The sequence below is a fragment of the Danio rerio genome, chromosome 4 (genome assembly GCF_052040795.2).
Source record: "Danio rerio strain M-AB ecotype USA chromosome 4, GRCz13ab, whole genome shotgun sequence".
NCBI lineage: Eukaryota > Metazoa > Chordata > Actinopteri > Cypriniformes > Danionidae > Danio > Danio rerio.
In genome coordinates this window covers 58,097,331-58,112,500 of record NC_141024.2, presented here as the reverse complement: position 1 = coordinate 58,112,500, position 15,170 = coordinate 58,097,331, and the positions used below count along the sequence as shown (strand labels likewise).

The 15,170-nt window shown below is 40.6% G+C and overlaps 1 protein-coding gene and 1 long non-coding RNA gene across 2 annotated transcripts in view; both read right to left on the bottom strand.

The window, feature by feature from the left end:
- The window catches only part of LOC148682208 (uncharacterized), a 286,875-nt gene that overhangs the window by 124,170 nt on the left and 147,535 nt on the right, over positions 1 to 15,170 (bottom strand). The window lies entirely within an intron of this gene.
- Positions 4,077 to 12,245, bottom strand: LOC794656 (FISNA and NACHT domain-containing protein). Its single transcript, NM_001128355.2, is given in 6 exon segments — positions 4,077 to 5,873; positions 5,969 to 6,164; positions 7,062 to 7,116; positions 8,540 to 8,647; positions 11,788 to 11,895; positions 12,067 to 12,245. Coding segments are annotated over 6 exon segments (1,794 nt in total). The 5' UTR covers positions 12,111 to 12,245; the 3' UTR covers positions 4,077 to 4,590.

Here is a 15,170-nt window from a genome sequence, read left to right as displayed (position 1 = left end):
TGTGAGTGCATGTGTTTACTGCTGTGTGTGTGTGAGCGTGAGAGAGAGGAAGTGTGTATGTGTGTGAGAGCGAGTCTGTGTGTCTGTGTGTGAGAGAGGGCCATGCTTGTGTGCGAGTGTGTGTATATGTCTGATTGTGCGTGAGCCTGTGCGTGTGAGAGAGAAAGGGTGTGTGTGTGTGTGTGTGTGTGTGCATGTGTGTGTGTGTGTAGTCCTACATTTGCGTGGTCCTGCTGTAATCCTCGTCTCTCCTCCATGATCCAGACTGTAAACACACACAGATACACATTCAGTCAGTACACAAACATCAGCTTAACACACACACACACGCAAACACACACGCACAATAAGACATGTGGAGTGTGTGCTGAATGCTGGATTGTGATTGGCTGATCTCAGTGCATTAATAACTGCAGTAAAACAACATGAGTGTGTGTGGAGCTGTCAAATCAGCTTCTGAATGACACACAGAGCTTTTAGATCAGATGTGGAAACAGAAAACAGAATGGAAACACAGAAACAGACAGATATAAAGACTGAAGGATTCATTCAATGATCAATTGACAAAAGCGCAGCACAATAATAAAGCAGAATTCAGTGTTAAATGACTTGAAATAGGATGGAGATCTTCATCTTCTGTCAAATGCCTCTTCATCATCTCCAAACATTGCTAAGTTGGAGAGCAGTGAATCCAGACCAATCTGCAGTCCTCCTCGCCCTTTGGAAGCTTGGTGGGTTTGTGTTCTGTTTATTGTTCATAATACTTCAGTTATAAAGGATTAGTTTAGGAGTTTTTTGTCATTTGCTTTATTTGAGTTTGTTCAACATGTGATTGTCACTGGACTATATCAGAACCAGCATCACTGTCTGCTGATCACTTTTATTGCCTGATATTTTGTGTTCATGTTAGTTTAGAAGCAGAAAAGAGCCAGATTACAAGATATGTGAGATATTTGCCAGAAACATCTTTGTTATGTCCACATTGTGAATGTAAATTTATATTGTTTATTTTCTTCCTGTTTATAGTTTTACTCCGCCCTTATTAAAGTGTGATAAAGGACATTCTGTGTCTGTGAAGTTCATGAGGGAGAGTTTAACTTGCTGTTAAAGTATACACAGGACGTATTTGGAGAACAGTACACACACATCTCTGACCTGATACTGTACAGTTCTTCAGCAGAAATGTAGAGAACAAGTTTCACTGCTCAACTACAATGCTGAAACTGTACAGTGTTAATATGAGATATAATATCACGCTTAATGTGAGAACTGCCCCAGTGCACTGACATATTTAACAGCTTTGATTCATATCTGGACACTAGAAGAGCAGTGAAGTATCAAAGTATCTGTATTCACAATAAAAAAGGTAGTGCTGCTCCACATACTTGAGTTTGTCCAGTGTGTAGTTTGGATCCTCCAGTTGTTCAGAGAGCAGCTTGACTCCTGAATCTCCTGGATGATTGTAGCTCAGATCCAGCTCTCTCAGGTGTGAGGGGTTTGAAGTCAGAGCTGAAGACAGAAAACCACAGCCTTCCTCTGTCACCATACAGCCAGACAATCTACAAACACAGCAATAGTCCACATCACACAGTTGGACAATCACACATCTCTTTGTGTTGTGAAGATGCTGACTGCTGTTTCTGCTCATGTCAACAGCAGTGATGAACACACATCCTGATCAGCTCTCCTTATTGATCGAGCTCTGATAGAGCATGTTGAGTGCGTTTGCTGATAAGGACTCGACATCATCTGTAGAAGTGTACAGAGCAATAGTTCATAAGACATCACATGAAGCTGTAAAGTCTGCTGTGAGGAATAAGACACATTTGACCTCAGAAGGAAATCTTGAAGTATAAAGTGTCATTGAAAATGAGCTGATTTCCATTATTTATATTTAGATCATCTTTAGATCATATTTAGATTATATTGTGGACAATATTGTAAATAAAGTAAACACACACAAACTCAATCTCTTGGTGTCTTTGTCTCCTGTCTGACAGTCACTAGAGCTGTAGTCAATCCACCTTTGAGTCCAAATGTTAACAAGGCCAAGACACTTCTTCAGTTTAGATAATAAGACTGTGATGAGACGTTTATATGTTTTCAGGAAAACTGCAAACTGTCCAAACATCAGAGCAGGTCAAAACCTCACCAGGGCCCAAAACCCTACAGACCCCACAGGGTTCACTTTGTCTTCATCACTGTTATTTATTTATTGCCAGAACATCTGACAAATTCTGAAATAAACTTTTCCAATAAACAAATGCAAATATAAACAAGAATATAATATGAACATGTAAAATATGAGTACAGAATTTACAGAATATTCATCTAAATAATATTTAAATACAGTCATACAGTTCTGTATATTAGAAGAAGTATTTTACACTTTTTTTGTATTTTACTCAGTAATGCTTTTGAATGCATTTGTCTACACACACATTTTTATAGATATGAATAAAATAACACCCATAAATATAAAAAAATAAAAATTGCCAACACACAGTGGGGAAAAGGGCTTCCCATATTTGTTAAACCCCTATGTAACTCTCTGTTTGTTGTTGCTGTTAAATGGAAGAGTATTTACCTCAGTGTGTCCAGTTTACAGTGTTGACTCTTCAGTCCATCAGAGAGCTTCTTCACTCCTGAATCCTGCAGGTCATTGTTACTCAGGTCCAGCTCTCTCAGCACACAGTTTGAGGATTGTAGAGCTGAAGACAAACTCTCACAGCACTCAACAGTGAGATTACAGCTCTGTAGCCTGTGTAGAGGACAAACACAATATTTATGTGTTCATTTGGGACCTCATTGATTAACAATGCTTACTCATAAAAACGACCAGATTTCCTCCTTATGGTTGTATGTACTAACAGTAGTGTAGCATGATATACCGATATTATAAAAGCATAGCGATACCCTAGCTCTCAAAACAATACAATTCTGAATTTTTTTTAGTACCGGTACTTTTATTTGACAGCTGTAGTTGTGAGTGCTCGTCTATAGGGAGCAGTGTGGGAGCCGGGCGCTGCTTCTACAGCAGGGGTCTCAAACTTGTGGTCTGATACTCTTGGGACGATAGTTTGTGGCCCCACCTTCATTCAAAAGTTTAATGTTAGTGCGGTCTGTGAGTTTGATGTCTATGGCACTTTACAGTTTTGTTTGTGGAGCTGAACGAGCCCACCAATCAGAGTGGGGTATATGGCTCTCGGGGGCGGGACATCAGCTGAACATGACACAGGCAGAGAAACATTGTCCAATGAGTGAAAGTTACAGCAGTGTTGCCATGGAGTGTTTCTCTGTGATTGCTGGCTGCCTTGTTTCTATTGGGCACATGCAGACATTCATCCCAGTGTGCTTCATTCACAACACTTTAAAAAAAGTTGAGTAAGTTGCTGCCCAGCGGGACATTATTAATATATAAATGTATATAAATCAGAGCTTAATTTGAGCAGGATCTTGCAGGATCCTGTTCCGGTAAATGTCAGATATTTGTATTAGGGCTGCTACAACGAATCAATTAAATTGATAAAAATTGATTACTCAAAGCGTTGGCAGTGAATGTCATAATTGAATTTCATTATCGATTTATGTCACACGACACGGGGACGTTTGATTATTAAAAAACACGCGGAGTGAACACAGTCTCTCTCGCTCACTGAAATAGACTTCAGCACATCAGACAGGGATTAGGAGAAAGGGAGTTCAACAGCAGGTGTGTTGGCTGGAGCTGATAAAGAGAAAGACGTGTCATATCATCACAATTATGCAGCATTTTAACCGCCTAATGCCTTTTTATGTTTTAGATGAACATCTACATGTAAATACAAACAAGCACTAATAAAACAAGACATTTAGAGTTTGTGAAACACACAAGAAAGTCGATGAAAGTCCAACAATTCATTCAAATATAAATTGCTGATGTGTTTTATTCATATCAGATACACATGGTGAAAGTAACTATAAAGTTGAATCTATTCTTCTCTAAGTTCACCAGACACTCACTTGCATGCATACTGGGAGTAACTGGTGTTTTTACATGCTGAATCCTGCTTGTTCTGCTTTATGAATAAGGTTTTCACTGCAAGTAAACATGGCACTTTGACTTACAGAGCTCTTTTGGAGGTTTTGATGACTGCTGATAGTCTGATGAGACACTCATCTGATCTCTTGAATTTCTGAAGTTCAAACTCCTCCAGGTCCTCCTCTGAGGTCAACAACACAAAGACCAGAGCAGACCACTGGGCAGGTGAAAGGTCAGCAAATGACAGACTTCCTCTACTGAGGTGAGACTGAATCTCTTTCAGCAGAGTTTGGTCGTTCAGTTCATTCAGACAGTAGAACAGATTGATGGATCTCTCTGGAGACAGATTTCCTTCAAGTTTCTGCTTGATGTAGGCAATTATTTCCTCTTTGCTCTGGTCTCTGTCATCCTGCTGTGTCAACAGGCCTCGTAAGAGTTGTCGACTGGACTGGAGTGACAGACCGAGAAGGAAGCGAAGGTAAAGGTCCAGATGTCCATTCTCACTTTCCAGAGCCTTGTCCACTGCAGCCTTCAGCAAATCAATCATGCCTTTATTTCTGCTTTTCTGTCTAAAAATAAATCCTCTCACTGTGCAGATGTTGATAAAGGGCTGCAATGAACTCCTGAATGCTCAAGTGAAGAAAGCAGTACATGGTACCAAGAATGATTCTCGTCTCCTTCTTAAAGATCTGGGTACACATGCCTGAGTACACCGATGCCTTATAGACGTCAATGCCACAGTCTTTCAGATCGCTCTCATAGAAGATCACATTGTTTCTTTCCAGCTGCTGGAAGGCCAGTTTCCCCAGTGAAAGGATGAGCTTTGGATCCCAGGAGACATCTGCTGTGTTTTCTCCATCAAACTTTCTTCTGCTCTGCTGGATCTGAAAGCGGAGAAAGTGTGTGTACATCTGTGTCAGAGTCTTGGGAGATTCCTTCAGTGTTTCAGCATGAGCCCTGTGTTTCAGTTTCAGTATGTTCTGGAGAACAGTGGCTGAAATCCAGCAGAAGACTGGGATGTGGCACATAATAAAGAGACTCTTTGACTGTTTAATGTGATCAATGATTTCTCTGGCCTGATTCTGATCTGTGAGTCTCTTTCTGAAGTACTCCTCCTTTTGGGCATCATTGAATCCTCGTATCTCTGTCAGCCGGTCGATACAGTCAGCAGGAATCTTACTGGCAGCTGCTGGTCTGCTGGTGATCCAGATGAGAGCAGAAGGAAGCAGATTTCCCTTGATGAGGTTCGTCAGGAGAACATCCAGAGAGACTGCTGAAGATACATCACGACACGTCTCATTACCAGCAAAGTTCAGAGGAAGACGACATTCATCCAATCCATCAAGGATGAACAGGACTTTGAATCGTGTGCTTCTTGTAAGGTTCAGTCCTTTAGTCTCTGGCAAAAACTGAGTTATGAGGTCTTTTAAACTTTGTCTTTCTTTCTCCTTTAAGTTCATCTCTCTGAATGGAAGAGGAAATATGAAGCTGATGTCTTGATTTTCTTTCCCTTCAGCCCAATCCAGAACAAACTTTTGCACAGAGACTGATTTCCCGATGCCAGCAACTCCTTTTGTCAGGACAGTTCTGATCCGCTCGTCTTGTTCAGCTGCTTCAAACAAATGTTTGCATTCAACCTGTATCTCTAGTGACTGATGAGGTCTGGAAGCAGCTTCAATCTGTCTGATCTCATGTTCAGTGTTGACCTGTTCACTCGCACCCTGAGTGATATAGAGATCTGTGTAGATGTTATTCAGAAGTGTGGAGTCTCCTTGCTGAGCAATTCCTTCAAACACACTTTGATATTTCTTCTTCAGGCTACATTTAAGCTGATTAATAAAGAACAACTCGCCTAAACACAGAAGCAAAGAAACAGACAGATTTAGTCTCGACTTTTCCAGCTATATTAGTAAGTGTCAGTCAGACTGACGGTCATGAGTCTCTTACCCTGGAGAGTATCAGCAGCTTGATCTTGCTTCATCTCTCTCAGGAAGAAGAGTGTGAGATCAAGAGCTGCTTCTGTGAGAATGCTTCTGTTCTCAATAAACTCCTTTATAAACTCTTGTCTGTTTTTGTGTTGTAAGATTTTCCTAAAGTTTTCCAGTTGATTCTTCAGAAATCTGATCATTTTGCTCTCAAGATTCTATGATTGAAGAAAAGAGAAGATCAATATTTAAATAAAACATTCATTAACATACAGTTGTACATCCACAAACTACTCAATAAAGACAAAAAGACATTATAATATGAGTCTGTTGAACGCTTGATTCTGATTGGCTGATAAACTTTGTAAGGTGTTGTTATTTTCAGATAAACACACAGCTAAAGCAGATTTGGCAGGTTTTGAGCACATGACAGTTCCATATCTCTACACTGAATGGTTCCAGTAACTTCACAGTCAAACATCACATCAAAACACACAGAAAACTTTGGATTTATGAGAAACTAGTTTCACACAGGAGAAGTTTGAGGACAAAAACCTGACAAATGTCTGGAACACAACATGGCGGCTTTAGCTGTGGGAACATCAGCATCCCAGCAAACAGATTTCAATTATTACATTTATATTTAAAAGAAGTCTAATAGATGTTTAACAACAGCCCAAAACTAGACTAGTCATCAGATATGCAGCAGTGTGAATCTGTCTGATCTGTGTATTTGATGACTAGTCTAGTTCTGGACTATAGTTAGATGTTTAGTAGATTTTTAGGTTTATCTGCTTAAATTGACCCTTTTTTGGTCTGGCTATCATTGTTTAGACATCTATTAAAAACTGCAGAATAATCCACTCTGGTCTGTTGAATTATTAGAAAATAATGCACACTAAATGTGTAATGTGTGTGAACTATTCGCGAATAATTTAATGATTTGCAGTTAATTATTCCTCACTTAACAAATACTTTTTAATTCTTAACATCTTTAATTACATGAAAAATAACAGTTACAAATGAAATGTGTTGCAGAAGCAGGATCTTTTCCAGTAAACATTTTCTGTGTTATATTTACAGTTTAAATATGAATCAAAATGAGTTTTTCCTACCTGGAAGATCCACTGGAGATTGTCTGAATAAGAAACTAAATCTGCCACTAGGTGTCTGTAAATGAGTCAAAGTAATTGAATCATTTGATTCATTCACACTACCGATTCATTTAGAAGTGATTAGGTGCGTTCGACATGAAGCTCAGCTGCAGCCGGTGATCAACGAGATTAGCCAAGAGCAGGCGGGGCGGAGTTGAAAACAGAGCCGTCAAGACGGACAGCAGGACACTTCGGGACTCAAAGTTGCTGCAGTCATGATGACCGATCACATGGCGTCATCATAATTTTTTGTTATTTTTATTTATCACAAAAAAACATTTACAAATAAAGTAGAATACAGTCTCTACAAACTATAGTTCCTTTTTAAACAATAAGGGAGAATTATGAATAACATATAACAAATGCATCAGAGAAATAAGAGGAAATGAGAGGTTAATATAAACATAAAAACGAACAGGTCTATTAAATACAAAGCAATAAGCACAAATTCTAGGAGTTAAACATCAATCTTTAGGCTAATATTTCTTGTTTGTAAAAAGCAAAACAAGTTGTTTTGATTAGGTCTTATTAAATGAGATTATTTGGATAATGAAAGTATTTTCAAAAAAGCATTTTAATCCAAAAAGATTGTGTTGAAAAGAACAAAAGGTAAAATAAGTGAGCTATGTAGAAGTTTCCCAGAAAGAGCAGGTAGCCTTTAAACTGCTAGACAGGAAATAAAATATATATTTATATTATAATAATAAAGCCATTTTATAATTATTTAATAAAATAGTTATTTAACTTAATTTGTTAAGAGAGCTTTAAGGTGGCAGGATCAATGATGATGATTATTTATTCAAGTCTGTATTTGAGTTCATAGCTTATTCACTAAAATATACACTAAAATAGATAATTTAAATTGTTCATGGAGATGAATGCAGTAAATGGTCTGTATAAAAAAGTTAAAAAATAAACCTTTGCAAACAAGCCAGCGTTTATAACCAGATTATTTAACAAAAGATGATTACTGCAGTAAAATATTTGTAGTCTTTTAATAAGCAAGATGTGTACAGGATAGAGAGGGTGTGAAAAGTGAATTGTTTGTTTTGAAACTTTTGAATAGGAATTTGTCCAATTATAAACCCGAAATACACGTGTTTGTTGTTATGTGGTGAACTCAGCCAATCGTGTAATATCGGTGTCGTCATCAGAGCTCCTGCAGTCGCTCTTCAGAAGCTGCACAGTCTGAGTCTGCCGTCTGATCTCGGAGCGCTGTCGCGGTACTTTAATGCCACATGTGACAGTCACATGGCGTCAGCGCAGCATTAATCCGAACAAGATTTCTAACCAGCATGCACCGCTTTAAGACAGATTTCGATCGATCTGCGCAGCGCTGCATGAAGTCGAACGCACCTATTCTCTTTACTGGATTGTTGGTTCACAATAATATGCCTGAAACAATCCATGTGTGATCAATAATGTGAAACACAAAATACCTTCGGGCAGATGATGGTGTTTTCTCTCTGAGGTCTGGTGGAAGATGACCCATTGACCAGTCACTCTTCAGAGACACAGAGCTGGACACACATGATCCTGATCTCACACTGAACACACAAACACACCAGAGGAATAAACTGCAGGACAAACTTCAGTCTCCTTTATAAGTGTATTAAAACTGACAAAAGAGAAAATTTTTGGAAAAAAACAGATTTCACCAGGCACAAAACTAGCACAAAGTAACTCTTAGCTCAAGGTCAGGCTGATCAGGTCTGTTAAACAGATTAGACTTACAGTGCGTACAGAAAGTATTCAGACCCACTCTTTGTTCTATTGTGGTAAAATCATTTAAGTTCATTGTTTCCTCATTAATGTCCACACAGCAGCCCATACTGACAGAACAACACTGAACTGTAGACGTTTTTGCAGATTTCATAATAAAGAAAAGCTGAAATATCACATGGTTCAGACTCTTTGCTGTGAACTCAGCTGCTGTCCATTTCTTCTGATCCTCCTTGAGATGGTTCTTCACCATCAGTTGAGTCCAGCTGTGTTTGAATACACTGATTGTCACGTTTTAGCGTGATCAAAACAATAAACAAAAAGGTGCGGATCCAAGTGCAGATTATTTATTTACAGTGCAACCAACAAGGTGATAAGAATACAAAGTAACAAATAAACGACAAAACCAGAAACTAAATCAGAGACGAGGCTCAGGAAAAACAAACTCAAACAACTAAACCTAAATAGAAAACAGACGAGACAATAACACACAAACTAGACTAATGCAAAATACAAGAACAGGATCAGAATAACAAACTAGGACTCTTAGACTTACTCGATACTCAGACAAGGAAGACAAACAACGCGATAACAAACAGTGGTGAAATGGTAGTATAAATAGTCCAGATAATCAACAGTAACACAAAACAGATGTGATGACAGGTCAGTGTAGGTGTTCCGGTGTGTGCGCGGGGCATGTATGAAAATGTAGTTTTTCCTGGGGCACTGTAGCGCCTACAAAGTCCTAGAGCACTACAGCGCCCTCAGGTGGTCACAGACGGATGTGACATTACCCCCCCTCTAAAGAGCGGCTTCCAGACGCTCCCAGACTACTTGGGGGCGGAGCGGAGCAGGAACAAAGGGAGGGATGGGAGGGCCAGATCAGGGTCAGTCTGTGGGTCAGGCGCCCCAACAGGAAGCCAGGGTGCAGCCGGGGAATCAGTCCGAAATGAGAACCACCAGGGAGGGGCGGGAGGGATGACCCACGGATGATCCTGCAGAAAACACAAGGCAGGGAACCCCAAGAGAGCCAGCTGGAGAGGCAACTGGACAGGAGCCGGTGGGACTGGAGGCAGCTGGACTGGAGCCAGCGGGACTGGAGGCAGCTGGACTGGAGCCGGCGGGAGTGGAGACAGCTGGACTGGAGCCAGCGGGAGTGGAGGCAGCTGGACTGGAGCCGGCGGGAGTGGAGGCAGCTGGACTGGAGCCGGCAGGACTGGAGGCAGCTGGACTGGAGCCGGCGGGACTGGAGGGAGCTGGACTGGAGCTGGCAGAGCAAGGAGCCCGAGCGAGGTCGGCAGAGCAAAGAGCCGGACTGAAACCGGCAGGGCCTGGAGCCGGACTGGGGCCGGCAGGGCAAGGCGTCTGGGAGGTGCCGGCAGAGCAAGACGTCTGGATGGCGTTGGTAATGCCAGGAGCCGGGCTGGGACCGGCAGGGCGAGGAGCCTGGGTGGCGCCGGTAAGGCCAGAAGCCAGACTGGAACTGACATTGTACTGCGCTCTGGGGCTGGAGCCGACACTGGCTGGCGCTCTGGGGCTGGAGCCGACACTGGCGGGCGCTCTGGGGCTGGAGCCGACACTGGCGGGCGCTCTGGGGCTGGAGCCGACACTGGCGGGCGCTCTGGGGCTGGAGCTGTCCTCTTCCTGCGCCTCCCTCGTCTGGTGGTTTGAGACGTGAGAACGGTGTCATCTGGAGAAGGAGCTTGCTCTGGAACTGGAGCTGATACTGGCGGGCATTGTGGGCATAGAGAAGAGGCTGAAGTTTCACACAGCTCCAGAAGACTCTCCAGGGGCTCTGAGAAGGGTATTCTTCTGGTAACCCGACGCAGGTAAGTCCGTAACTCCAGTCCTGCCTCTCTCCTCTTTCCTTTAGTTAAATCAGCTGGCCCCGAAAATATCCCTCTCTGTTGCCATCTACTCAGGCCTCCCTCCTGAGGGTTCTCCTCCTTCAAGGCAACAGAGAGGGGGGAGCCAGCGATTAGCAAAGCCTCCTCCACAAACCGATACAGGTTCCAGTCATCCTCGTATGGCGGCATGCGTGACCGGACTGGTTCCAAAAGTCCTCCCCGAAAAAACATCATTAGCAAGAGGTCACTGTGAGAGCTCTTCGCAGCTAATTGCAAAAACTCCTTTATATATCGCTCAATAGAGCGATCACCTTGTTTAAGGCGCACTATAATATTATCCGCTGGATCCATTTAAAAATTGCGTCGTTCTGTCGCGTTTGGACTTGATTAAAGCCACACACCTGTCTATATAAGAGCTTACAGCTCACAATGCATCTCAGAGCCAATGACAATCATGAGGTCAGAGGAACTGCCTGAACAGCTCAGAGACTGAATTGAGGCAAGACACAGATCTGGTCAAGGTTACAGAAACATTTCTGCTGCACTGAAGGTTCCTCAGAGCACAGTGGCCCCATAATCCTTTAATAGAAGATGTGTGGGACGACCAAACATTTTCTAGAACTGGCTAAACTGAGCTGTCAATAGATCTGTCAAATGCTCTGATCCACTGATTTACAACAAAATAAATGTAAAGGTATTGAAGCTTCATGAAGCAGCGCTCCAAAATCAGCCATCAGCTCTGTTTACTGGAGTACTCTTGGTGATTAGCGGTGTGTTACTCGTTCATGTACACTCAGAGCGTGTTTCGCTGGTGTGTGTTTAATCTTCTGTGTTTATTGTTCGCTGTCTGGATATTGGATTACTCTTTGTGGATTACCCTTGATTCTGATTGATTACTCCTGTTTTGTCCCCTTGCCTGTCTAAAAGATACTCTGAATAAGAAACTAAAACCATAACTAGGTGTCTGTAAATGTCTAAATTCACCAAAAGTCATTGAGTCATTTGATTCATCCAAACAACTGATGCATTTACTAATGACTCTATTTTCTGGATTGTTGGTTCACAATAACATGTTCAATACAGTCCAAGTGTGACCAATAATGTAAAACACTAAATACCTTTTGACTGATGATGGTGTTTTCCCTCTGAGGTCTGGAGGAGGACCACCTTTAGACCAGTCACTCTTCAGAGACACAGAGCTGGACACAAATGATCCTGATCTCACACTGAACACACAAACACACCAGAGGAATAAACTGCAGGACAAACTTCAGTCTCCTTTACAAGAGATTATCAGACAAATATGAGTTTGTTCAGTTTAATTCAGCACAGACTAATAGTTGACTGAAGATCTGTCTGTTGTCATGTTGAAATAATGGTGTAAAAACAGTCAATACCTGTGTTTCTCTGAGAGAGAGCCCTTTACTCGCTCCTCTGCCATACTGCAGCTAAAACACCAATGCAGACATTAGCAGAGCTTTCAGGAAACTATCATACACACATACATACATATATATATAGTCCTTAACATGAATGCAGTTGGTTCTACCCTGATCTGACATCTCAGCTGTTTCACATTTGATTTAAAGTAAATGCATGTTATATAGAGTTTATCAAGAGAAGTTCAGGTTCAGCCAATTGTTGATTTAGTGAGTAATAAAATGTCTCTCTACTAAAGAGGCTATTTGGTTAATGAGTTACTCTGACGGTCAAAGGTTAAATGCAGTGTTGTTTAAGGATCGTCAGCTTGTTGTTTTCAGCTTTTCTTCCTGTTCAACTGAAGGTCTGCTTTAACTTTACTTTTGATTTGGTGACTCTGAATGTTTAGAGTTATATTTAATGCTGAATTATTGGACACTATTGAGTCAGTCTGATATAGAAGAGCACAAACACTTTAAAGGGATTAAAAATAAAGCTTTTAGACACAGTGTTTAAATGAGCGTGTTTGACTCAGTGTTTAATCTGTGTTTGAGGATTTGATCTTCAGGATCAGACATTTAAATCACACTCACACATATAAACCCTTCATCATCTCCACAAATCAGCGTAATGTAGAAGTGTTAAACTCACATGCAGAAGTACAGACGCTCTTGTGCAGCAGGAACACAATCTGAGCTTTCACTTCACTAAAACACACCTGTGTGATCTACAGGTAGATCCTGAAATATTACTGGCTCCACAGAGTGACACTGACATAAATATTCATGAGACTCTCCTGACTGTGGGCGTGTCCTGAAGACGAGTGTGTTGATGGAAGATTTAGAGAAGGTTTTAAAGATGAAACCTGAGAGGTCTCTGATGAATATTTACAGCAATGTTCAACCTTTAAAATAAGATTAGAGATTTCTATATAAATGAATAATGTTTAACCAGAGGACAAATCAAGAAAACCATTAAACAGTATTACATTCAGTTCAAATGTTGTAGTTTGTCTTTTATTTATTGTTTGCAACACATAATTTGAATGTACATGTGTTATCTCTCTATTTCTGAAGGGGTTTTCAGACTCTTATTTTAATCAATATACCTGTTTATCAATACTTGCTATTACAGTACAGATGTTTAATACTATTTTTTATGGTCATTTTTCAAAATTCAGGATAAAAAGTCAATAAAAATATGAATAATTTTCCTCAGAAAATGGAAGACGGGGTTGATGTGTTTTGGTTGTGACAAATGATTTATTATTATCAGTAAAAAATCTTACTTAGCAGCTTTTATTCATTTATTTGTTCTTTTAATTATTTGTTTAAAGGGAAATAACATAAGTAAATGCATAGTTATACACAAATCATTATAAAAGGGAATGTTAAATTAAATACAGATAACTTAATCATCTGAGTAGATCTTTACAGTAACTCTGTATTGAAATCAGGGAGTGATTAAAACCTTTAGATCGGTGGAAAAGAGTTGACAGATTCAGGATCAGTTACCACATTGTGTTTAGTGAATGTGATGTTTTCCAAATAGTGTAAGAGTTTTAGTTCACAATCCATAAACAAGATTATCTTAATCAGTTATAATGATCAATTTACAGAACACTGAAATATAATAATGAGATAACAAGGAAGCAGAATAGTTTAGTGTAATCACAACTGAAACAGTCATTTAATAATAGTGTCTGACTCATTTTACAAATCTAACACATAAATCATTACATGGGTAATATATATCTGTAATATTTTAAAATGGCTTTCCTTTACTTTATTAAGAGGTGGTTTCCTGGACCAAGATTAAGCGTAGTCCTAGACTGAAATGGCCATTAGATCAGACTAACAGAAATGTGCTTTCTCTGTCACGGTTTTAAAAAGTCTAAGACTTAGTCTAGTCCAGAACTGAACAGGCTGATTTCCTGCAGGAACACTAGAGCAACTTCAGGACTAAACTGGGGCTTAAATTAAACCTATCAGGAGGCAGGTTTAACTTCAGATTCATTTCATTTGGAGGACACATGGATTACCTGGACTATGTCAATGATGATCAGCGCTTTCCACCAGCCAGGCAAGTTCTTGCAGACAGAAGTGACCTAGTGCAAGGTTTTGATGAATAAAGTGTTCGAGATGCATAAAGTAAACCATTTGTGAATTAAAAGCACATCACATGAACCTCCCTATTGCTGGAACCCAGGCTAACTACAATGTACTGTTCAATGAATATGGAAATGTCCCAGGAGTCATCGGCTGCATAGAGGGAACCCATATTCCCATTAAGCGTCCCTCTACTCCAGATGCGGAGGAATACAGGAACCAAAAGAACTGGGTTTCCATCAATGTCCAAGGTGTATGAACTCCCCAGTTAGAGTTTTCAAACATTGCTGCACGGTGGAAAGGTGCAACTCATGATCCTCCTCAGCTCATCTCTGTATACTCAGTTTGACAGAAGAGATCGTAATGGAGTTTTGCTTGGTGACAGTGGGCATGCTCAGAAGGATTTCAGCTACAGAAAGGCTCATATGCGCACAAGGGCTTTAGTCGAGCGCATGTTCGGTGTTTTGAAGAGTCGTGTTCAGTGCCTTAGGAAAACACTCAGATTGAAAGCAAGTAGATGCTGCACTGCTGCAGAGACTGGGATCTTCTGCTGATGGTCCAGTCTCTGAGGTGGCAGTAGAGTCTGAATCAAATACATTGACTCTGGCTAAAATTGTTACAGGGCATTCTGTTGTACTGCTTCAGTTAATTCTGAGATAGATGGCATGAATGATCACATCGTTACGCCAGTATTGACAGAAAATATACCAGTCACTGGAAAAAGCAACGAGGCTGGAAATGAAGCAGAAATGCAAACTGAGGCATTTTTCAAAGCCCCAATAAAAAGGAGAAAAGGCAGAGGTAAGACGACAACACAGGCCAAAGAAGACAAGAGCGAGACTGAAAGTGCAGTTTCAGACATTGACAGCGATTCTACAGACTACAATGATTCAGGCTGCTCTTTTCTTCATCACTAAATGAGGATGAAGAGCACCAGTGGTGTATAACACTGAACAACTAACTCAGCTTTCAAG